General features: G+C 47.4%; 1 protein-coding gene across 1 annotated transcript in view; it reads left to right on the top strand.

The window, feature by feature from the left end:
* Positions 1-26614, top strand: part of LOC147730376 (serine racemase-like) — a 95902-nt gene that overhangs the window by 35372 nt on the left and 33916 nt on the right. Inside the window, exons 2-4 of the mRNA XM_086955182.1 lie at positions 13851-14037; positions 14855-14978; positions 15251-15354. Of these exons, the coding sequence (XP_086811308.1) occupies positions 13851-14037; positions 14855-14978; positions 15251-15354 (415 nt within the window). The remainder of the gene's footprint in view (positions 1-13850; positions 14038-14854; positions 14979-15250; positions 15355-26614) is intronic.

The following is a 26614-nucleotide window of genomic DNA, read 5'->3' on the forward strand; positions in this document are numbered from 1 at the left end:
GGGTGGGGCTCCCCGGGTTGGTGCAGCATGGGCCGCCAGGACTCTAGGCAACCCCGCCTCACTTTTGAGGCAAAAAGAACCCCCAAGAAAATGCCTGAGGAGGACGAGACCAGGGTGGTGGAGTTGTCGGGTGCTAAGACCTCTGGTTCAGGCAGCGAACTGCACACCATACTCACTGAAATGAGGCAAGGCTTCGCGACGATAGCGGATAAGGTTGATACGCTTACAATTCGCATGGATAATATCGCCCACAAGCTGGACACTCACGACACCCGGCTCAGAGAAGCTGAACAATGTATCTCTGACTCCGAAGATGTTGCGGAGCAACTAAAAAAAGGCGGTGACGCAAATGGACAAGCTAATGCGCATCATTGATGCCAAGAACGAGGACATCGAGGCCCGCAGCCACCGTAACAATGTCTGAATTTTAGGCATCCCTGAAAGCACCAACACGGAGCGCTTGGAGAAGTATGTCCAGAAACTACTGACGGCAGTCACTGCTGTGGGGGCCCTCTCAGCCCAATTCATAGTAGAGAGGGCGCATAGATCGCTTGGCCCGCAGCCGCCTCCGGGGACCACCCTCATTATTGCTCGCCTTCTCAATTATCGAGATTGCGATGCGGTTCTGAAGGTGGCGAGAGAAAAGAAACAGCTTCATTACGATGGGGTCCCTTTTACTATCTTCCCAGACTTTACGGCTCGGGTGCAAGAGGAGAGACGCAAGTTCAACGGGGCGAAGCAGAAGCTGCGCCAGGAACAGGTGGATTATGCCCTATTGTGCCCAGCACGCCTACGTATCACCCACCAAGGGATACAAACTATTCACACCACGCCACAATCGGTGGAGAAGTTTCTGAAGACGTTGAGAAGACGTAAGTCTGTCCCGAATGATCAAGATGAGCCGGAGGAGGCGCCACAGTTGGATGTGGAATGAACAACCGCAGTATAGAAGTGCTGGAACTTGATTAGTGTGGATGTACGCATGTTGGTGTGGTGACTGCGGAAGAACTGCCTGACACTTCAAGACTGTAAAGTATTGCAAAGTTTGCCGCCTTAAAATGTCTATTGCCTGTTATCGCTGAATTATTTGCTTAGCTAGGTATGGGGACAGTAGTCCTTTGTATGTTATCACCGGACACCCTTGATAGTACTGGGGACTACTAAGAGCTGGAGGTTCCCAGACTTGGAGCAAAGTTTACCTGCATCACCTGGAGGGACAACCCAATAGGAGAACCCCTATTTCACCATGGTTTGTTTATGTTTGGGGGGAAGGGGTGGGGTGGTACATTGCTGGCATGATTGGGATACTCCAGTGGGTGGGGGGTGGTGGAGTTGGGATGGGGTATTTTATGCAGAGGAGGCGTTTGTTGAGTGTGGTCCAGTTGCAAATAATGCTGTGGAGAGACAGAAATGTACTTAACTATACTACAGGGCACAGTTATACAGCACATGATGCAGGATGACGGGGGCAGGGAATGACTCCTCTTTAAGGATTATGTCCTGGAATATCTGAGGGCTCACTGATGCTAGGAAAGGCAGGAAGATCATTGCATATTTGGAAAGACACCAGGTGCATATTGTGCTGTTTCAGGAGACACACGTGTCTCCACACTCTCACAATACATTTGCGAGCAGGTGGGCGGATATTCGATTGTTCTCCTCCTACTCTTGGTGCTAGTCTTCGGGTGGTGAGGATCGTCACGACTTATTTTGTGTCCCCTGACGAAGGGCGTATCCCGCCCAAAATGCATTGGGTTTTAATAAACACTGTCTGGAACGAACCTTGGCATCGGTCGTGTTTTAACTAGAGGCTCGGATGGGCACAGTTTTGCATGAGAAACTTGGGAAATAGCTGAATGTACCCTACAAGTGGAACAGTGAATTAACATAACAGAAAGCATGAGTCAAAATATGGAGAAAATTTTATAAAATGGATTAACTGATGGTTAAAAAGTTGAATTTGGAGCCATGGTGGCGACACATCGCTGTGCATCTGGTGTGAGGCGAAAACTCGCCTCATCCTTCAGTATAGCTGTTTCAGGAGACACACGTGTCTCCACACTCTCACAATACATTTGCGAGCAGGTGGGCGGATATTCGATTGTTCTCCTCCTACTCTTCATATGCGAGAGGTACGGCCATATTGATTAAAAAATCGACGCAATTTATGGTTCTGGGTGAGGTCCTCAATCCTGCTGGGCGCTATGTCATTGTGTGGGGTCGCTTGGGGACTGACACTGTTACTTTTGTGAATTGTTATGCACTTAATGTTGATACACCTGAATTTGTTACGACATTGTGTGGTAGGATTGTGAACATTGGCTCTATGCACATTATATGAGGGGGAGATTTTAATTTTGCTCTGATACCTGCACAGGATAGGGCGGATGGGGCTGCACACTACAAAAGCCGGTCTAAAGACGCTTTGCAGGGTATTGTGGAGGAAAGCGGGTTGATTGATAGTTGGAGATTTCTCTATCCACTTCGTAAGGAGGGCACACACTTCACGTCTTATACAGGCACCTGGGCACGCCTTGATTATTGTCTGCTATCCCAGGGGTTAAGTACGGGTCTCCTGAGAGCTGAACATTTAGCCAGAACATATTCTGATCACAGTCCTGTGTTAGTGCAGTTGTGTATGCCAGGGTGGGATAGTCCTCGGCCACAGTGGCGGCTGCAACCTAACGCACTGTTGGATGAGGTGTTCAAGATGGAGCTAGGGGAGGAAAATGCGGCGTTCTTTCCCCGCAACAAGGGGTCTGTTGACAGTGTCGAAGTTGTGTGGGAGGCATTTAAAGTTACGGTCCGAGGCTATTGCATCTCCAAGAGCTTTGATGTTTTACGAGATATACATAGGAGGATGCGTGCTATGGACCGGGAACTGAAAGGATTGGAGGCCTTCATTGTGCGTGGGGAGGCGGGGCAGGCACCCCTGGATTTTAGGGTTAAGCTGTCAGAGTATGAGGACAGCGGCGAGAGAGGCTATGTTTCGGGGGCGCCACTGGAAGGCACGTAGGTACTGTGAAGGTGAGAGACCGGGTAAGGCGTTAGCGGAGGTCACTAGGAATTCACTTTTCATTAACTCTATCTTAGAAATTAACACGCCGGAGGGAGGGACATGTCAAGACACAGCGGGAATCCTGGATATATTTGCATCACATTACAGCCAATTGTACACTACGCAGATTGTGGGGGAGGGGAGGTTTGAGGACTTCCTTGGGGATGTCGCCCTATGCTGGCTGAGTGATGTACATAGACGTTTCTCAGCGCTCCGTTCGAATTGGACGTTATCAGGGAGGCGATAATGTCCCTCAAAAATGGGAAGGCTCCGGGCTGGATGGGCTCCCCGCTGAATTTTACAAATGCTACATTGATATTATGGCCCTGGTACTCCGAGAGGTGTTCGAGGAGTCGCTAGAGATGGGGCTTCTGCCTTGCTCGATGCGAGAAGTAGTGATTGCCTCCCTTTTAAAACCCGGGAAAGATTCCAAAGCTTGCGACTCGTATCACCCGCTCTCACTGATTAACTGTGGTGCGAAGATCTTAGCTAAAGTACTGGCCACACATCTATCCCTCTTGATGACAAAAATCATACTTCCGGACCAGGCCGGATTCGTCCCTGGCAGGTCTACTGCACACAATCTGCGGACTGTGTTCTCCCTAATCCAGACAGTGGCTCTTGAGTTTCCGGTTGCTGCGTTTTTTTAGATGCCTCAAAGGCATTTGATTCGGTTGAATGGAAATATTTATTTACCGTTTTGCACAAACCTTGGTTTCCCCAAACTTTTTATATCTTGGGTGCAACTGTTATATACACAACCCACCGCTAGAGTTCTAGTGAATGGTCATCTGTCCCCCTCGCTCACAATAATGCGGGGCACCAGGCAAGTGTGCCCGCTCTTTCCTCTCCTTTTTGCTACTACAATAGAACCCCTTGCGTGTCGGTTGCGCCAGCTTCATCCCGCTGGTGCGTTTAAATGTTTTCAGCATCAAATTGCGATTTCCCTATATGCCGACAATCTGACGCTTTATGTCACCGACCCGCAACAAGATCTAAACCCTCTGCTGCACGAATTTGTGGTGTTTGGTAGATTGTCTGGGGTGCAAATCAATTGGGGTAAATTGTAATTCTTCGCTCTCACGCCTGCAGTTCCGGAATTTCCTCTGGATTTCCCCCTAGAATGGTGCCATTCTGACCTTCGTTATTTGGGCATGCAGGTGTCTAGAAATAGGGGCGAGACGCTTCGCCTTAACTATGGTACTGCCATCCCTAAATTGACTTCCACGGTTACCCGTTGGATCTCCTTTCCCTTATCTATGGCGGGTAGGGCCTCGCTCATCAAGATGGTGATATTACCACGTTTTTATATCTCTTTTTAAACATCCCCTACTATCCAGGCGCCTTTTTTTCAAAGACCTTGCGAATGAAATTGATTCGCCTATTCTGGGGTGGAAAACAGCCGTGGCTTAAATGGTCGGTCCCAGCGCACCCTTATGATAAAGGAGGATTTGACCTCCCAGACATTGAGGTTTACTATATGAGTGCTCAGGCTCGCTATGCCTATCATTGGATGGTACCCACGCCTTGTATGCCTCAATTGGCAGCGGAGGGCTGGGTGGCGCATCCTCTTCCCTTGAGTGGTCTCATACATGGCCCAGTTGCGGCTGTGCAGACTCCGCCTACGACAGTCACATGCACGATAGACGCTTGGAGACGGATAGCGAAAATATTACAATTCACATTGCTCTATTCGGCGTGACTGCCACTGACCTATCATCCTGAACTGGTGTTGCTACAGGAGAAGGGGTTCCAGATTTTATGTCGGCGCCTCCAGATAGCTACCTGGGGGGACTTGTTCCTGGAAGGGCAATTTCGAACCATGGATCTGTGTTTTAGAGATATTCGTCCCACTCGGCTCGAGATTTTTTATTATGTATGGTTGCGTCAAGGACTGCTGGACATTTTGCCAGACTTTCCGCGAGAGCCTAAGAGCTTATCCCTGCTGCACTTTATGCTGGGTTCAGCGGACGGGCTACATTTGGTATCTGGGATTTATGGCAGTGTGCGGGTGCAGAGACAGGGGGTTGAGGGGTCCGCTCGTTTACGTTGGGGCAAAGATCTGGGTAGGGAGGTCACTGATGCGCAATGGAGCTATTGTTGTGGGATCATGGCCAATATATCTGCTAGTTGTAGACTCAAGATTATTCATTATAGATTTCTGCAGAGGCTGTATTACACGCCGGCTAAGAAATATAGATTTCAACTCTCTGAAAATGATAGATGCGAACGCTGTAACGGGGCGGGAGCTGGTTTTCTGCAACTGGCGTGGGAGTGTCCTTCTGTGTGGGCCTACTGGACGCAGGTGCATGAGGCCTTGGAGGTCATGGTGGGGGTCACTGTGCAGATTGATCCACTGATTCTGCTGTTAGATTATACTATGCAAAATACCTAAGCCATACAGAAAGTTCCTAGATCTTACCCTCCTATTGGCTAAAAGGCGAGTGGCGTGCCGGTGGGGACGGGGGAGAGCCCCAAAGTTTAAGGACTGGCTCAACGATGTCATCTATTGTCAAGAGCAAACTGCCGTCTATGCTGAAACACAACCGTTGGCTAGTAGGCCTAGGGACATATGGGGACCACTAAAAACTTACCTGATGAGCACTGCGGAGACGGACTCGGTGGGGTCGCTGCATGCTAATTCCCCAGGGTCTGAAGTTGGGGTGTAAGAGGCCGCGCTGCCTTGGCCTTTACTTCTTGGTTTCTATCATGGCACTGTGAGGATGCTATATGGTGGGTTGTGGGAAATATTACATCTTTTTCATGGATAACGCCTGTGTCAGAATATTTACTCTACTGCTTAATAGTTGTCTTGCAATGTTGCCTTTTCCTTCCAGGTTGTGTATATGGTCAACCTGCAATATGAACGCTGCTGGATGCGATATACCCTTGCTGGATAAGACCCCATGTAAATGTACATCATTACTGGTATTGATGCTCTGTATGATGTATTATCATCGCTCCTATCCAATTGCTACGTATTGTTGTGTTGGATGGACCACACAAGAAGATACCTCTGTATGTTTTGCAAAAATGATAAATAAAGTTTAAAAAAACAACAAAAAAACCTATCACAATTATGGCATCAATCAGGGATGGAGGGTTGAGGAAATAAATAATGTGCTGATCCTGCAACAGATAGATTTTCAGTCTCCCGAATAGGGATGCCAGCTGGTCAGATTTCTACTGGCACAACAGGTATTTTGATGTCCCAGCCAGTACAAAAATAAGCAAAATCACATAAAGCCTGTACTTTTAGCACTTATTTATGCATACTTCAAACGGAAAATACAAATAGAAAGCACTTTCAAATGTGTTCTAGGTCTGCATTAAAGATCCATGACTAATATGTTCAGTTTGTTTAATTAAACAGAAGGAAACAAAGACAGAAAAGTCATGTTACAATTGAATGGATGCCATTGTATTTACAGCCCTATGTAGTTTAAAAGATAGGCCTTTGCAGACTCTTTAAACAACAACAAATGGGCAGTATTTTTCTTTTGGAAAGGTGGCCTATTCACTCAATTCATTCTCCCACTGTGACAGTAAAAATAAAATGCACATGTAAGGTTAGTCAATAGGCAGAGTGGGAACCAACGGGTACTGGAACCATTGAACAAATAAAGCCTCCTTAACCAGTTCCAAAGAGATGTCAATGGTCTTTAAAGACCTATGAAAAACTCTGGGGTGGCCGGAGACAACAGTCTACTCTAGACAGTGCCCAGCCCAGCTCACAGCACCTCAAGCTGCAGCAGCCCAAGCTGATTCACACGATCACCAGTAACTGGAGGAAGGTCACAGGTCAAGTGCAGGGCCATTATAAATAGCACTTTCGCGCGCTAATTGCCCTTAGAATCACAGAAGGGAGATGGGAAATTATTTTGCCCCCCTTGCCTCCATCTTTTGTCCCCCGTGTACCCCCTACTCCAAAATCTGGGGGAGATATACCCCTTGCTTCCCCCACACTTCCTATGCCCATGCTCACATCCACATCCCTGTTACTCTCCACCCTTCTTAGCACATATGTAAAAGCACAGCAACAGGTATATTTTTTCCAGGTTTGACTTAAGAGCATACTATATGTTGCTCATCTTTTATCTCTTTCCAAGTGTTGCATGAAAGCCCAGACCGAGGTATTTATTGAGATGGGGGATTGATGCAGTTCAGGCTGCTGCACTCACTCAGCCTCCATTTGTGGCAGAAGGTATACTTAACTGACCCTGGAGATGCCACTTCGCTTAGAGTCCATTACATCTACACACTAGACTGCTGCCGGGCAGCAAATAGGTTGAACATTTGTTTCAGTTCCAAGTTGTAAAAAGTGTAATTATTATTTGGGGTGGGTGACTTTCCACCTCAAGGAATAATCACAACCCTTGTCAGAGTGAATTCTCAAATTCACTCAAATAACCTGTGTTCAACCCCCTGGTAGCTATGGCACAGAGCATAGAGGCTTAATTTAGGGCAGCATGTAAAGTATGTATGAAGTAGTAAAACAGCAAATAAATCAAAATGCAAAACTATAAAATGCCCAAACCAAATAAAAAAAATAGAGCAATATTTAATTAACAAAATTACATCAAAAGGACAAAAATCCAACAAGGGGATCTGGAGATATCAATTTTTAAAGCTATGAGTTGAAATAGCCCAAAGAAATTTCTAAGCAGGACCTAAGCTCAGTAGAGCAGGACCTAAGCTCAGTTTTTGGCGATGGAGTGTGTGTTGAGTACACCAACCAGGTTTGTCACAGTCAAAGATTTTCCTTCTGATTTAGTCTTTTAAGACTGAATCAACCGCAGGCAAACACTTCTAACACCCCTCCAGGACCTCAGGGAAGACACTTTGAGACTCACAGCATGTCCGGTAGAGGGCAACAGAAGGGTCCAGCCCCAGTCCAGTTGCCTCTAGTTTATCTTGATAGATGCACCAGAAACAGCGATTCCAGACACGTTATTGGCTTCTTAAGAATACCACCAACAGCTCCAGAATAACCACCCACCCTAGAACATCACACAGTCTTCGGTTCTAACATTCCTAATATCTACTTTCTATGCTAAAGATAACATAAAGAAAAGACTAACCATAACTCACTGGTCAGCTGCGATGTACCAGGAAAAGGTGTCTTGCAGGTTGTGGTCTCCATGTAGGCACACAGGAGGTCAACCAGCTTCTTAGTCTTGAGTACAAGAGGGAGCAGGTCCAATCCTTCAGGGCTCCACTCAGATACAAGCAGGTCCAGTCCTCTTCTGATCTACTGCAGGTCCAGAGAGTGTTCTGAAGTGGGTGCCTGGAAGTTCTGCATTTATGTCTGCCCCTATTTAGTGGGGGGAATGATTTCTATGAATGTCGTAACCAATGGGGTAAAATAGATTGGGATTGATTTACTGCAAACAGGCCCAAAATGGCATTTGCCAGGGCATTTTCATGATGAAGTGTAAAAAACATTGCCCACAGCTCCTGCTCTGCACATTCTGTGGAGTGTGGAGGAGCCCATTCAGGTCAGCCTATTGTTTTCTCCAGGGAGGCACTTTACACCTTCTTCACACATATTCAAGGCCGAGCTCAGGCTAGGAGAACAGGCAAAGAGGTGTGCTAATTAGCCTTCTGACAGTTCAGGCTGACAGGGTAGCTAAAAGTTATTTTTTTTCTATTTTTATCTTTTGTTAAAAACCTTTTTGTTTATCTAGCTTGAAATCAGTGATAATTGGCTTAGGGAACTACCAGGAAAAGGTTGTCTCTAAAAAGCCGGACCCATGTTTTGGAGAGCCTTAAAATAACAACATGGTCTTTTGAAAAGAATACATTGCTGAACAGGGAGTCAATGTTTGGTCTGCCTTAGGTCAAATGGGGTCCGTACTGTGGAAAATTGAGTAAGAGCCAGGCTGCAGCAATTTGTATCAGCTTCATAAGCTGGTAGCTCAAATACAAAGTGTTTGCCAAGTCAAGCCTAGAGCTTGCCACAGCTTGGAAGATAAGATTATGTGTATTTTCCGCTAGGAATGGTACAATAGTATGAAGAATTTTTAGAAGCACAAGAGGTAACTTTGGTGATCTGTAAAACGAAAAAGGGTTCCTCATCAATTACAATCCTGAGATTTTTCATTGACTTCACTGGCATTGGCGTAAGGACTGTTACTGTGACGGAAGTCACTCTCTTCACAACTGGGAAGACATTAATGATGCTCTCTCTACCATGGCTTGGCTTAACTATAGTTAGAACTATATATTTTGGTAAGCAGAACCAAGCGAATAAGCCAAGGCCTGTGATGTAGATCACCTAAACGCAACAGTAAACAGCCAGTGACCACTGTTGTCTTTAGGAAAAGGTAGTATCCCAGGTGCATTGTCTTTCCTCTGTGTTATGGTTTTCTACCCACCCTCTCCCAGAGCAAGGGTTTTCTTTCTTTGTTAAGTCATCTGTACATGAGACATGATCACCCGTGTTACGTAAGTCATATCGTATAATCTCCAAGGCAGAGTTCTTCAATCTGTGGGGCCCGCCCCGACGCCATCTCAGGCGGGTGGGCCCTCCATCCTAAGATCTCACCTTTCATTATTTACCAATTAATGGGGCATGACATGCCCATACTTTTGTAATTTTGAAAGAAAGCAAATTCCAAGAGCTGAAATGCTTCATCTTCAGTGGGAGGCAGGAAGTCTCCTCTGCTATGAAACTGAAAGCTAATGAACAGACAGTCTGTTCGTTCGCTTTCGGGTTCATAGCAGAGAAGACTCCCTGCCTCCCGCTGCAGCTGCTGAAGCATTTCAGCTCTCGGAATTAACCATCCCGGGACAGTTAGCTTTTCACATAAAGTAGGCAAAGTTTCTCTTTTAAATTACACATAGCTGCCAAGGTGCGATATGTGACATTCCCATAATTTAGTGTACTTATGAGTCACATTTCAAGGACTATGAGTGACATTTTCTCGTGGGTAAAATCAAGCAATGAAGATGAGAGAATCATTTAAATATTCATAAATTACACCCATTTGAGCATCCAGAAATAGTGCCACTTTAGATTAACTGTTGTAATGTGACACACACTGTAAGACCAGCACCCACTGACCGCAGGCAGCGGCATGATCATGCACTGCCAATTAATTTACAATTAACAATTGATACACATTAATTGAGACACACACTCGGCCGAGGGTGTCTAGTGCACTGACTTAGTGCACTGCATACTGTCTCACTACTTATTTATTTATTTGAAGTTTTATATAGCGCAAACATGACCCGTTAGAGTATCAGAGCGCTTTACAAGGAAAGATATGATACTACTAACTTCATCTTATGAGGAAGCCATCAATCTCTATGCCTTGTGGTGTCTGGCTTCACTATTTTATTTAAGGCTCACAGTGATATACTAGGGGCTAGCATTGTCCGATAGAAGTGTTGGAGTTACGGCAAGAGTGAGGTGGCCGGCATCAGCCCCTCTAGTAACACAACAACTGCTCCAGGCTCTGAGTAGGCTAATGGTGAGCAGAGCCATGATTGTTTCCGAGAGCCTCCCTGTCCTGTCAGTCGGCCAGTTCACTGGTCAAGGAGGGGAGATCTGCGGCTCTGCAGAAGCAAGGAGGTCCACAAGATAAGTCAAGTTTCTGGACCCCTGGGATGGGAGCCTTCGCTTGCTGAGCTCAGAAACAAAGCTTTTCCTGAGCGGAGGTGTTCACACCTACCCCAAGTCAGGAAGAGCCATCTGTGGCAGGGGAGCTTCAAAGGCCTTGCCGCCTTTGTAACATGACCCCCCCCCAGCCTTTCCTGCTATCAAGAGCAGGCCCCCTTCCTGTCTCCCCTCCTTTCCAGTGAGAAGACAGGCAGACAACATTAGAACAGCCCAGAAGGTGTTCCCACATCTACCAACTCCACCCCTCAGGTGGGGGAAATGAGATGAAGTCCACTCTTCAGTGCCCGCCATCTTGCAGATAGCCAACACTCTCCAATCAGTATAAGGGATTGTGCCAACTCCCCCATGTGGGGTCACACACCAAGAGTGTAGTCACCCTAAGTTCAGTAGCCCATTGGTTAGTGACCTCCAGATCCCTAAAACACCCCTAAAACGCCCCCTAAATACAGTATTTAGGGGGCTTCCCTGAACCAAGAAGACAGATTTCCGCAACCTACGAAGAAGAAGGATGAAAGAAGATGCCCAGCAGTGGAGACCGCAGAGAACAACTGACTTGGCCCGTCTTCAGTTTCCAGAGATCTTGCACCAAAAGTCACCTTGTCCTGCAGCCAGCGACCACCAGGACCCCTGGGGGGACTGTCTGCCTTCCACAAAGACTGGACCTCCTGTGAACAGCGGCACTGTTTAAAAGAAACAACCAAGAAAGACTCTAAGCCTGCTGAGGACAAAGAAACCCGGTGCCTGGAACCAACACTGCACCTGACGCCTAGGGCCCGAGTCCGAGTGGCCCACCAGTCCCAGTGAGGTCCCCCAGCGCTCCAGAATCTAAGTCCACCATTGGTTGACCCCTCCAGGACTCCCTGACGTTGCCTGCAGCCTCTGCATGAGGCCCCCCACCAACCGCAAGTGGCCCAGTTAGCTGAAATCCGACCTCGAAAGACACCCCTGAATCCATCCCCCACGCGCCCCGGAGAAAAGAACCTGAGGTGCACTTACGTGTACCTGCGCCCTCCAACTTACCTGTCCAGTTATTGGTTCCTCCGGGAAGACTTTCTGGACCGGGCCTGCAGCCAAAATCCAAAACAGGTAAACCTCATTGAAAACAACAGGGCATCCGACGCCAAGACAGCACCCTGCACCCGAACTCCCCATGGCCACTGTGGGTGCACCTTGTGTGCTAACTCGGTTCCCCCTTTGCCCTGAGCTTAAGCTTAAGTCCAGGTGCTTTGCTCCCACAACCTTGTGGCCTGCTCGTGAGCAGCCACCAACTGAGGCTCCCTATCTCTCATTGGATAACATTGGGCCTCAGCACTCTGCACCTGGCTGCCCCAGTGCTGCTGAGGGTGCTTTGAGAGTGCATCCTTGACCCTGGGGGAACACAGGTTCTAACCCCAGAAACCCAACTCCCACCAACAAGTACTTACCTGTAAACCGATAACTTCATTTCCTCACGTAGGATTGCATTGACTGCTTTTCTTTGAAAAGTCTTCTAAGGGTGGAGCTGGTTTGTATGGAACCTAGAAAAACTGCATATGTGTAAAACCTGAATTACTTACCTTTTGTCTAGGGAATCTCTCAGTGTGATATTGAGGCATATCACACTGATTAGCAAAAGTAACTTAAAAAGTAATCCAAGAAGTAACATGCACAGTAATCTATAAAGTTAATGAAAAGTAATGTTGAACTGTTGACTTACCAGTAAATTAGAGGGTAACCCCTGTTTTTTTCTTCTAATTACACTTTTTCATTTTTTCACTTTCACGTCCTCAGGTCAGTGTTGGCCTTAGCGCACTCATACCGCCGAGGTACAACACTTAGGTCCTGATGAATGCCAGGTAACTAACACCACGATGGCAGAAAGATGTTGACCCCACTTAAGAGGAAGCAGCCAAACAATCAATTTGGCACCCTTCCCACACCTTGTTTTTAATATGTTTGATTGGCCACCCAATAAAAAATATTTTTTGTGACACAATCAAGACATTTGTAAATAAATCACATTTTCACCCTTCACAAAACACAAAAAAAACTCCGCAGCAACTCTGGCGTCGAAGCACATCGGGGAGGCACACGGTCTTTCCCGGTGGGGCCCGCTGATGAAGCATGTCACCAACCAGGTTGGTGAGTGAGGGCCTTCTATATACATCTAAACATATTTATACATCTATCCCTAAGCTCCCTTTCTTGAATTCTTAGTAGTCACACTCTTCCATTGTTTATACTACATATTTGGGGGACCAAGAGTGTTTTCTCTCCAATAACCCTCTCTCTCTTGTTGATTACAAATTACCTGTAAATCAACCAACTGCATTTGTACCTGCATTCAACTGTAATTCACTGCATAAACCTTGCAAAGTATTATTTCACTTACTTGCAACAGGCCTGGCTTGGTTCTAGAAATAAAATAACCAAATAATATTTTTATACAAACATATTGGTCAGTGTTTGAGTGTGTGACATCATTTCCTGCCTGAGTTTGTACAATAAATGCTTAACACTATCCTCTGATAAAGCCTTAATTCTCGCCCACACTATGACAAATAGAGAGTACGGTATTATCTACTTTTACCTCTGCCTACCTTTGGGATTCCACTGGACTCTGTGCACACTGTATCTTACTTTGGTATAGTATATACAGCGCTAACTTCCTACACTTTGCTAGTGCTTGCCATAGTCTTTTATAGAACCCTCCACCTTGGAATCAATATGTTTGCACGGTGTCAGTCATTGACAATGTGTTATGCATCTTTTAATTGAATATGGCTTTTGCAGAGTATTGAAGGGAAGCCACTAGCTCATGAAAATAATCCCGATTAAAAATGAAAGGGATCAATGACTCACGCAGCACCCCAGCCATCTTCTTGAACCATCGTGTTGCACTTTCTCATGCTCGAACCACCCCAAGCTGTGAGTAAAACCTCTACTCCAGCTTCCAGGCATTTGGTTAGCTTACAAAGCGAATTTCCAACACAGCATGTGCCCCCAGCCAGTCCAATCCAGACCAATCTTCCTTCTGTGCAGGGACCAGACACCGTTGTTTTGGCAAATGCTTGAACATGACCCTTTGTCCTCCCAGCAGGCTAGTGCTATAAACTGGCAGCAAAGGTGGCATTGCCGAACTCTGTTAAGCACCTGAAATAAATAAGCTCTATTTTCCCTTTTTAGCTCTACCTACCACATGAATATGGACTCCCCGTTTTGCATCTCACTTAAGGATGTGGAAGAAGCTCACACATATCTCAAGGACAAGGTTCAATTGACCCCAGTTTTGACCAGCTCTAGTCTGAATCGGACCACAGGCCGCAACCTCTTCTTCAAGTGTGAAATCTTCCAGAAGACAGGATCATTCAAGGTAAGCATTGAGGAGGTTAGGCACAAGCAAAGGAAGACTCAAGAACAGCAGCATTGACATTGCGACTAACGGAAGTAATGCTCTTGCAACAAAGTCAGTCCAAACAACCATGACAGCAAAGACACAAGATAGACAGACTTGGGACTCTGGGTAGGAATCAAGGAGAACAAGCTCTGAATCCAAACGAAAACAAATAGGGGACAGGCCTTGCTCTACACAAGGATTCTCAGAGGACCTTCCCTGGTATAAAAAAAGACAGGTTCTGGCATCAATATAAGATAAAGGGGGACTCAAGTGTGAGTGCCTGTCATAAAAAAGATGCAAGGCTTACCATCTCTGGCACCAAGGTTCGACCCCTGACAGTTACCCTAGCATCATCACCTTCTGGCATATACCTTAACCACGAATCACCAAACACCTAAGTAGAGGTTTTTCTTAATAGGCCAGTGCCTTTGAAAAGCGAGCAGGACTAGGCAATCTACCCTGGGCATTTTACCCCGCCCATTCACCTATCCTAAAAACATTTGAAAGTGTTTCTGTACTCTGGTCTCTTTTACCTATTCCCGAATCCTGGCCCCCCTTACCTGCGCCTGTCTCCATTAGCTCTGCCCCAGTCCACTCTGGACACTTCATCTGTACACCACTCCCCTTCCCTATAATAAGCCTCTGCAAGTGCCCTGCTGTTCATCTCCTGAGCCCTGGTTCCATTCATTTCTGCGCCCACTGGTCTTCTCTATTCCTTTATCTCATTTTGGTAGCACTGGTAGAAGCAGATATATTTGCACTCCCAAATGTTATTGTACTTTGTTTTTTCCAGATCCGAGGGGCTTTGAATGCAGTTAGAAGTATTTCTGCTGGAGAGGAAGGAAAGCCAAAGGCTGTTGTGACTCACAGCAGCGGGAACCACGGACAGGCTCTTGCCCTGGCAGCAAAAATGTCAGGTTGGACCACGTGCATCTTTAAAATAATTTACATGGACAAGAGAAGTGTAAACAGAGCAGCTGTAGAGAGGAGAAGAATTATTGTAAATACAAAGGAAGCACTGAATTCTATAGTTTATACTGTTGCAGCTGACGTGGGCATAGGTGCATCAGATGAGCATGGGGGCACACTATCTGCAGGGAAAGGCTATGCTAGAAGGACATGGCAGTCCGTATCAGATGCAAATATCTGTCATAATTCATAGTTGATTTACTGGCCTTTTCCATTCTAGGGATTCCTGCATACGTCGTGGTTCCAAGCACAGCACCATCCTGTAAGAAGGCGGCAATCTTGGGTTACGGAGCGCAGGTGGTGGAATGCGAGCCAAACGATGAGGTAGCTGACAAAGCAATAGGCATTTTTGTGTACGAGTACTGGGTTGTGTGTCATATGCCATCAAAATAAGTACAATTATTCTTTGTAATCATTGACTTGTCAGCTTTAACTTGCCAAGCCCTGTAGTCCTCTGCATCCATCCACCAATTCACAGACTGTACCACAATTGCTTACTGTAAGTATGTTTGTAGTCAGTGGTGGCTTTTGGTAAACGATGCTTGTTGTCAAGTTAACTATCCTTTTTGTAGAGTAGGCAGTGCTATGCATTTTACAACCACAGTTCTCTCTCTTAAGATCAGCCCTACTTTGACACTTGGTCAATTTGGTTTCATAAAACTACAAGCATTGATAAAGCCAATAGATTGCGTCTATGCGAGGGCTTTTGGCTTTGTTAATGTCTTTCTGCTATGTTATACAGCAGCATTGCTGCTGTTTAGAATGGAAAAAAGGTAGGGAAAACGTACTATCCCCAAATGCAATGCAGTGTGCGCAACGAAATTCGTTTAATTTATTAATATGTTTACTTACCTGTAAACCTCCATAATCCATAGATTACTACCCCCCCACCCTGCCCCTCCCCCTCCCCACGTAACCGCCCGGCAGGTACTCCTCAACCAACCGCGGCTGCTACTAGTACTCTCATGGTTGACCAACTGAGCGCATGCGCTTAGACAGCCAATCGTCATTTTGGTGCAACCGTTGGCCATATAGTGCAGCGGCAAGTTAATTATAACATGAGTCCACGGTGCACATGCTGCCCCGCACTAATAAGCGACCAGTGTCGGGCAGTGCTGTTCTTATAGGGACGCAGGCTCTGCATATGGAGGTGCCATTTTGGAATGGGATGTTTTATTGTGCATGAACACTGCTCCCGCAGAGTTAAAGGCAGGGTTCTGGGCTAATAGTTTGAATCTGCGATCACATTGGATAAGCCAAGAAGCAGCCCGAATTGCCACCACTGAGCCCTGGAACTATATGAGTCTTGCTTTTGAGGGGCTGCATTAACAAGTCGTTCTGCCTGACCCACCCACTGTGGAAACGGGAAGCATGTCCCTTACAAGATGGCAACGGCTGAAAGACGCCTCACAACCTGTCGCGTTGACGTCATTAGGTACGCGCCGTACCTCTCTGGACTAGAGTACCCCCACTGTACCATCGGTAGGAACTAAAGTTGAGACTAGGACGAGTATCTTTCAGAGGGGGGATCGCGAAATTGGCTTGTATTGTCACAAGTTGCACTGCATATCATTGACCCACTGGGAGAGTGTAAACTGCATTGTTTTTATTGGGGTGGCCAATGTGGGCATTGGCTGTAGCAGTGCCTTGTGTCATTGTGCGATCAGTTGTGCGGGAATTTTATATTGCCAAGCTTTCAGTGCCCGGCACTTCCTGTCCAAGGCTTCGCACCTGTACGAGCAGTGCAACTCTCGCTTTCAATGCTACACGCTGCTGTAGTGAGTCTTCTGTCACCACTGAATGTAGTGAGCCCGCGTTCACCTGTGCATGCTGTCACTTGTGCACAATGCTCCCACCCTCTTCCCATGGATTTCCTCTCTCAGACGCCCGCTGCTGATCACTTCCCATTCCAGTTGCTGACCCCTAGTCCCACCCACGCTCTTATTTTAAAATTATTATTTTTGGGCTATGTGCTGCATGACTAAACTCTTATAAGGGCCCAAATTCGAGACCTATTGCCTACGCCAATGCTTGTTTTCTGTTGGGAGAGGGGTAGTGGAGGCATCAACATAGGAGAGGGGGCAGGTGGAATGGGATAAGCAAGAGCACTAAGAGATGCAACGTGATGCGCTAATAAGATACACGGTGTTGTGCTAACAGATGCAAAGTCCAACTGATGGAAGGTGGATCATTAACAGAAATAAAGCAGTGTGCCAAAAGATACACAGTGCAGCAGCAGATAAAAGGTGCAAAGCTAACAGTTTAATGTCGCCCTGATATGCCTCAAGTTGCTGTAGAATAGAGGCATCACTGTAAATGCACCCAAAGTTCCTAATCTTAGTTTTTTCCACACTGTATAAACACGCAAGATTTATATTAACATGTATTTTTCAGGGGGGGGGCAGAGGGAATAGATGTATTGTATTGTATTGTATTGTATTGTATTGTATTTATTATTTGTAACGCCCAACTGTCACCCTATGGGTATCCTGGCGCCCAAACAGGAAGTTGTCAGATGGTACAACAATACACTAGCTGTCATGACATATAGAACAGCCGCCGGAGCTATTAAATAGAGTCACTGGGATTAGACTTTGGCGAACAGCCATGTTTTCAGGCTCTTTCTGAAACCCAGTAGGGTGTCAATTTGTCTGATGTTCTGGGGAAGCTCGTTCCACAGCCTGGAAGCGGAGATGCAGAAAGCTCTGCCTCCCATCCTCGATCTCCTGATCCTGGTAGTAGCTGCCAGACTCTGGCTAGAGGAGCGCAGGGACCTGGAAGGCCTATACCAGGAGAGCCTTTCCTGTAGAGGGATCGGTCCCGTGTTGTGCAGGGCTCTGTACACAATACATAGGGACTTAAAAGCAACTCTACTCCAATGTAGATCTCTTAGCGCCAACGTAGTGGAGGAACTGCAAGGTCTTTTAAGTGCCAGCTTGGCCGCTATAGACTGGACCTTCTGGAGCCCCTGTAGGATGTATAAGGGGGCCCCTAGATATAGAGAGTTACAGTAGTCCAGTCTGGCCAGGATCACACTCCTAACTACTAGCGGTCTAGACTCATCAGGCAGAAGGGGCAAAATCTGTCTGAGCGCTTTCAACAGTCCAAAGCCCCCCAGACCCTGGCTAGAGGAGCGCAGGGACCTGGAAGGCCTATACCAGGAGAGCCTTTCCTGTAGAGGGATCGGTCCCGTGTTGTGCAGGGCTCTGTACACAATACATAGGGACTTAAAAGCAACTCTACTCCAATGTAGATCTCTTAGCGCCAACGTAGTGGAGGAACTGCGAGGTCTTTTAAGTGCCAGCTTGGCCGCTATAGACTGGATCCTCTGGAGCCCCTGTAGGATGTACAAGGGGGCCCCTAGATATAGAGAGTTACAGTAGTCCAGTCTGGCCAGGATCACACTCCTAACTACTAGCGGTCTAGACTCATCAGGCAGAAGGGGCAAAATCTGTCTGAGCGCTTTCAACAGTCCAAAGCAGACACTGATGGTTTTATTGGTCTGAGAGGTCATTTGGAGATCCGCATCAAACAGTACCCCTAGATTGCGCACGGTCTTGACTGGGATACAAGGTTCAGCACCCGGCGCAAGCCTGATCTCATGGGAAGGTTGTTGACTCAGTTTAGCTGACGAGCAGTAGACAACCTCTGTCTTCTCCTCATTAAATTGAAGGGAGTTTATTGTCAGCCACCTGGAGACCCTGCTCATGCATTTCTGAAAGGTCTCCATGGTCACCGCCTGTCTTCCTTCTAAGGAGAACACCAGTTGTGTATCATCGGCGTAGTTTATCACATCTATACCGAAGGATTTAATCATGGGTATCAGGGGCTGCAGATAAAGATTAAAAAGAATAGGGCTGATCGAGGAGCCCTGAGGTACTGACCAGGGACTTGGGAGATGAAAAGGGTGCTAGGGTCACCACCTGTTGTCTACCTGTCAGGTAGGATTGTATCCACCTCAAGGCCTTGCCCTTCACGCCCAGTTTTTCCAGCCTACTTAGCAGAACTGCATGGCTAACCGTGTCGAATGCGGCCGACATGTCCAACAGCACCAGGACTGAGGAGTTGCCATTGTCGGCTCGCATTCGAAGGGTGTCCAACATGGTTGCCAATGCAGTTTCTGTTCCATGGCCTGGGCGGAAGCCAAATTGGTCCTTGTCCAATAGGCAGTTGTCTTCCAGATATCCTGACAGGGACCTACTGACCACCTTTTCCATAATTTTTATCGGGTAGGGCAGGAGGGATATGGGCCTAAAATGTGCCGGAATAGTAGGGTCCAGCGAAGGCTTTTTAAGCAGGGGGTAACCACTGCCTGCTTCCATGCTTCCGGCACTATGCCTTCCTCAAGATATTGGCGACAAATCTGATGCATCCAGGGGAACAGCTCTGGCCCATATTCCTTCCAGATCCTGTGCGGAAGGGGGTCTAGAGGTGACCCAGATGACACATTCTGGGCCAGACTGAAAAAGAGCTCCTCTGTAAGAGGGGTGAAGTTTTCCAGTGATGACAATATTGGTAGAGGTTCCTCTTCTTCTGTCTGTGCCACTGCATTTTTGCAGCTGTCCCTTTCCTCCTTCAGCCCCCCCACAATTTTAGCAATCTTTTCCTCAAAATAGATCGCAATCACATCACATAGTTCTTGAGTAGCAACCACCTTATTACTCGTACAGGTGGGATGTGAGAGATCCCTTATGATATTAAAAAGGGTTTTAGTACTGTTAGGGGACTGAAGAATAGTAGTGGCACAGAAGAGTGCCTTAGCTTTGGCAATAGCTCCTTTATATTTTGCCTGTTCCACTTTCAACAATTTTTTATCCAGCTCTGAATAGCATCTACGCCATTTCTTTTCTGCCTGTCGGCGTGCATTGCGTAGGGATTTCAGCTCCTCATTAAACCAGGGAGCAGATGGTTTCCTCTTATTCTTTATATTTTTCAGAGGGGCAAGTCTATCCAGGGACTTTATGATGTGATTACAATACTTTTGATAGTTCAGGTCTACCGATTCCTCTGGATCATAGGAAACGTTGCTCATAAAAATAGGCTTTGTTTTATCCTTTGGTAATTTTGACCAATTCCGTCCCTTCCTATAAGTCACCGGGCGCTCACTTCCGTTTCCCTCAGTGGGTATGGAGATCTGGAAGTGGATTAAGGAGTGGTCGGTCCAGTGCTGAGGTAGGATATCAACCATCCTAGTCTCAGTCTGGTTGGCGAAGACCATATCTAGGATATGTCCCCCTGAATGGGTTGGTTTCTGTACCAGCTGATCAAGACCCCAGTTTCCACAGTTGTCCTTCAGATCCCTCAGGTGGCTCCCAAGGGACCCATTGTCCCATAGATTAAAATCTCCCAGGATCAACATTCTGGAGTGGGACAAGGCAAGGGCAGCAATGGTGTCGAACAGCGCCTGGTATTGTGTATCCGCACCAGGTGGTCTGTAACATATCAATCCAGTCAGGATCCTACCTTTTGGTTCTTGCAGGGAGAACCCCAGTATCTCTACGCCCACCACCCGATCGATCTGTAGAGGGGAGAAGTCCCACTTATCTTTATAGATCACTCCAAGCCCTCCTCCTCTTCCCAGTGGCCTAGGTTTATGAAATAGCTTGTACCCCTCAGGGCATGACGAGCCCAGCTCAACAGAGGTGTCCACAGTAGTCCACGTCTCCGTGATGAATAGGGCATCTAGGTCCATGTCATTTAGCAACTCTGATACTTCCAGGTGATGTTTTACTCGGGATCTACTATTGATCAGCCCACAATCCAGCATTACAGCGGACTGTGGTAGAGTATTTTGAGATATTCCCTCTACACTCTTACCTATGGCCAATAGCTCGTCCTTGGAATACCTACAATAAGCAGCGGTCTTGGCCCTAAGCCCGTCCGGAGCACGGACGGGCACAGACGGGCTTTCCTCTGGCGCTCCTCCGGCGCGACGCTGCGCGCATGCGCTGCACGCCTGCATACTGATCTTTAAATAAGGTGTGGCAAAAGGCACACCCAAAATGGCGGTCGGGAGTGAGGCGGCGCTAGATTCACCCGATTGGTGAGTCCTGTGGGGTCTTTGTTACTTTGTGGGCAATGCGAGCAAAGGGGGAGCGTGGGGTACAATTATGAGTTAACACAGATCACAGATGTACACAGAAAGCTGAAATGCTGAGCCAACTAGTACTAATTGAAATATGTTACACCCTCCTGGAAGGCATGCATATAATACTGAAATGCTGAGCTAACAATCACCAAATAAGACATGCATCACCCTCCTGGAAGATGTAGATATAGGGCTGGAATGCTGACAGCACAACCGGCCGCTAAAAATGACCCATCCTTCCTGGAAAGATGCATAAGCAGCTGAAATACTGAGTCCATTGTCATCATTTAAACACCTAGTACCGCCCAAAAGAAGTGTCCTGGCCACTCGGTCGAGAGATTTCGTTTATGTAAATGATCTGATTAACTGAATGGCCTGATCACCTCCGCAGGCCATATCCCACTAACCTTGCTGTGCAGCTGCACCAGAAGGCAGTTTTCCGTCAATGCCCCCAGCGATCAACTGAACCGAAGCCCACGGGCAGCAGACAAACAGCACGCCATCAGCAGCCATATCACATTACAGCAATAATTCAAAATTTGCAAACATTCGTGACAAGAATTTTCAATTCTATTAAGGACTAGGAGGCGAGGATTATGCTTTCTCATTTCTTTAATGAAATGCTCAGCAGCCAATAAAAACAATCAAAAAACTACATTTCCCATGAACACTAGGGAATGACCATAGAGATTATGCTATAAAAGGTCCAAACACTAGTCCTTCTTCCTCTTTCTTTGTGGAAACAGTTCCATATCGAAAAACAATCCCAAGTAAATCAACAAAAACAGTTCCAAACACGCTGCAGAAATTTAAAGGATCTTGAAGCAGAAGATCGAGGAACCCTGGGTCCGTGAACTAGGAAACACAGGAGACTCTCGAAGAAGATGAACAACCTCATTTCTGGTCTGAACCTGAAAAAGATACAGAGCCGTAACATCCAAATAATGGAGAAAAAATCAAAGCAAGTCAGGGGGGGAAAAAAACAAGGAGAAATAGACCTGTATCAGTAGGCAATCATTATACAGTACATAACCATGCAACAGAGTCATAAAAAGGGTGGGATAATCCTCGCCTCCTAGTCCTTAATAGAATTGAAAATTCTTGTCACGAATGTTTGCAAATTTTGAATTCTATGTCAGGACAGGAGGCTCCGATTATGCTTGCTTAAAGCTTATCCACCACAACAGAAGCAACACTAACAATAGGCTTATAATAAAACTGTTTGAAAACAGAGTCTGAAGACCAATCTGCAGCTTTCATAATATCGAATAGAGTGACACCCATGGAAAAAGCCTTAGAGGCCATTGCCCCTCTTGCAGAATGTGCCCCAAACACAGAAACATCAATGCCCGCCTCGGACATTAGCCAACGCACCCAGCGAGCCAAAGTAGCCGGTGCCACAGGGCGAAAAGGCTTCTGCAAGGCAATCAACAATTGACCTTGCATGTCCGTACGCAAAGAAGCGGTACTCACCTCATAATCCTTCAAACACTGGACAACACAAAGATTGGGATAGTCAGGAAAAGAAGGATACGTAATGGAGGAAGTATTAGACTTAGTCCTCCTAGAGAGAGTAAACGTAACACCCTCAGGGGTGAAACTGCGACCAGCAAGGTCCAAAGCGCGGATATCAGAAACTCGTTTGCAAGATACTAGACACAATAACATGGTCAATTTGGCAGATAACTGCTTACGAGACAACAAAAGATTAGAAGGCCAAGCTTCCAAAAACCTCAGGACAACAGAAACATCCCATAAAGATACATATTTAGGAGTGGGAGGTTTCGCTCGACGAATCCCCTTAAGCAACTTGGAAAGTAAATGATGTTCATCAGCAGGTTTGCCATCAATCTGGACGTGGCCAGCAGAAATAGCGGAACGAAAACTATTAACTGTCCGATAGGCCAGACCGGAGGTGGCCTAGGAAGTCAAAAAATTAATGATTAGACTGACATCCGCTGAAACGGGATCAACTTCCCGTTGAACACACCAATCACACCAGCGCTTCCAAGCCCCTCGATATCGTTTGTGAGTATTGGGAGACCAGGCATTACTAATGAATTTGGCAGCGTCGCTAGAAATGCCCGGGAGCGTCCAACGATCCCCGAGATTCGCCATGCCAGCAATTGGAGAGAGCCGGACAGAATGAGGGGATGCGGATCTCCGAGAGGATCCAGCAACAGATTCCACTTCAGGGGAAGAAGGAGTGGAGGTTCGCAAGACATCTCTAGGAGAACCGGGAACCACGCCTGAGCCCTCCACAGAGGAGCAATCAGAATCAGCTCCGCTCGAAACCGTTTGGTGTAAGCAAGCACCCTGGGAAGCATCATGAATGGGGGAAACGCATAACAAAGAGCCGATGGTCACTGTTGAAGAAAAGCATCCGTGGCCAGAGCCAAGGGATCCGGTCTCCAACTGTAAAACCGGGGAAGTTGCGCGTTGAGGCGAGAGGCAAACAGATCCAGGTGACACTGGCCCCACTGCCGAAGAATGGCACGGAAGACTCGAGGGTGAAGCCTCCAGTCGCTGAAATCCCGAAGATGTCTGGAGTGCCAATCCGCAACCTGATTGTTGCGACCCGGAAGATATTCTGCAATAACCGTGATCTTCCGCTGCAGACAAAAATGCCAAAAATCCTTGGCTATCTCCGCCAACACCTTGGACCGAATCCCGCCCAGCTTGTTGACATAGCGGACTGCGGACACATTGTCCATCCGGAGAAGAATGCAACAACTCGTCTGAAGGGGAGAAAAACACTTTATCGCAAAGAAACCCGCTAGGAGTTCCAGACAATTTATGTGGAGAGACAACTCCTGGGGTGACCAACGGCTCCCCGTCGAGACAGACCCGCAACGGGCTCCCCAACCCCACTGACTGGCATCGGATTCGACCACCAGTTCCGGAGACGAACCGAACAGGGCTCGACCGTTCCTGGCCTCCATGTGGTCCAGCCACCACTGCATCTCCCCCGCACTTCCTCTGAGAGAGGAATCTGATCCGAATAACGGAGGCCTTTTCGGAGATGCTGAATCTTCAGGCGTTGCATCGCCCTGTAATGTAGAGGACCGGGAAAGATCGCCTGAATGGAGGACGCTAGAAGACCTGCCACACGTGCTAATGACCTCAACGACACAGTCTGTTTGGAAATAACTGACGTCAATTCCCTCCTGATGTAGCGCAGCTTCTGACCGGGCAAGAGAAGTTGGCAAGTCACCGAGTCTATCAGAAAGCCCAGAAAATCTATAGATTGAGTGGGGACCAAAACCGATTTCTGAACGTTGACCAGAAAACCTAGAGACTGCAAGAGTTCGATGGACCACTTCAGATGTTGCAGAAGCCTGAAAGGACAATCCGCCATAAGGAGAATGTCGTCCAGATATATGATCAATCTGACCCCCGCGACCGAAGATGTTCCACAACTGGTCTCAGTAGTTTCGTGAAGCACCATGGTGCCGACGAAAGGCCGAACGGGAGAACCTGATACTCGTACCAACGCCCCTGCCACTGGAATTGTAGAAATCGACGATGGGGCTTGTAAATCGGGATCGAAAGATATGCGTCTTTCAGGTCCAGACGTACCATCCAATCTCCCTCCCGAAGGAGATCCCGTAAAAGATGGATGCCCTCCATCTTGAAGTGTCTGTACACTACCCCGCTGTTGAAGTGTTTCAGGTTGAGAACTAGGCGAGACCCGCCTCCTTTCTTCTCGACCAGAAAGACTGAGCTGACAAAGCCCTTCGGATGACGGACGGTAGGAACAATCGCTCCCTTCTGGAGGAGAAATTCGATTTCCTCTGAGAGACAAGCTTGCGCGCGACGGGAAAAAGGCAAAGGTGGGGGAAGACGGGTCTGATGCAATGGGTGATAGAACTCTATTTTGAAACCCTGAACGGTTTCTAGCACCCATGCATCGTTGGAGATCATACGCCAATTGTTTAGGAAAAATTGCACCCTGCCCCCCAACATCACATCGCAAGCTTGAATTAGGCTCACCTGTAGCGCCGGAATCTTGGTAGTGGCCTTGTTGTCCACCTGATCGACCTTTTCCGTACTGACCCTTTCCTTTGCGGGAGGGATAGAAATTTGCACGAGTGGAGTATCCCGTGTCATATTGTCCACCACGCTGCTGTGAGGCTCCTCTTTGGGACTGCTGCTGCGACCCACGGCCGAACGAGCGTCCCCGTTGTCGTCCGGCCTTGGCAAAAACCGGACGCATGGCCCGGCGCAAGGACGCCTGTGCCTTGTCAATGCCGCTGAAGGCGGATACAAATTTTGTCAGTTCTTTTAAAAATGGTTGACCAAACAAGAGGCCCTGCGCCTCTGGACCTGATTCTGAAGTCGCCAATTCTGGCAATTTGGGATCCAACTTGAGCAAAATGGATCTACGCCTTTCCGCAGAAACGGCGCAATTCACATTTCCCAGCTGGCAGACAGCCCTCTGCGCCCACTCAATGAGCTCGTCTGGGTCCACGAGAGCTGAAGCTTCTTTAGCTTTGAAGCCGAGATCCAGAATTTTGGAAAGGGGACCAAGCATGTCCAGCAACTTATCCTGGCAGGACCTCCAGGAACGGTCCAGGCCCTTCTTAGGATCTTTTGAATATTTCTTGAGGTAGGTGACCATCATCGGGTCCACCTCCGGAGTCTCGGCCAGGTGATCAGCAAGGTCAGGTCTCGGGCATTCGGAACGGAGCCTGGCCCGAACTGACGCCTCAAATGGCTGACGAATATGTGCCTCAATATAAGCGGCCACTGCCGGAGCGGGCAACCACGATGATGAGTTTGGGTGGACAATGTCCTCCGGCTCAAAATTTAGCAGGGAAGGACGCTCAGGGGCGTCAACAAAATGCTCCTTGCGGAGACGCTTCTTGGGAGGGGGAGAGTCCTGACCAGAAGAGGCCTGAGCATGTTATGACTCCTCCGCAAAACGTGACGCTGAAGACTTAGACGCCTCAGTAGCCAAAGTCTTCGCTAGCCTCTGAAAGTCAGACTTATGAGGATTATGTGGTGATTTGGTGGACTTCTGGGAAGGAGGCAACCAACCTTGCTGCATAGCATACTGGTTCAAATGGTGCTTTAGGGGATTGATAGCACGAACAAGCGCCTTATTAACAGAAAACTGCACACCTTTATCCAATTCTTCCACCAGAGTATATTCAAGAGTGTCATCCTCTTCATCATTATAGAAACAGTCATCATCTGCGTCATAATAATCCGCCATTGCACTGGAATGCAGATATTCAGAGCCCACAAGATGACTGGCACAGATATGGAGTATCAAAGATACAATGAAGGGGGAGTGACAACCCCAAAGCAGGCTAATGCGAGTTTAAACTCAAGAAAAATAAATTAAATGTGGAGGGAGACAAGCATGCCGATCAAAAATCACTCTAGGCAGAGCCTATGCACACCAAATAACTACCAAAGCACCTTCCTGTGCTCCGGCGTCGAACGGGGTCGAGAGTTCAGGGCTGTGGGCGTGAGCGCTGTCAATGCGGT

The sequence above is a fragment of the Lissotriton vulgaris genome, chromosome 2_1 (assembly GCF_964263255.1).
Source record: "Lissotriton vulgaris chromosome 2_1, aLisVul1.2, whole genome shotgun sequence".
NCBI classification, from domain to species: Eukaryota; Metazoa; Chordata; class Amphibia; order Caudata; family Salamandridae; genus Lissotriton; species Lissotriton vulgaris.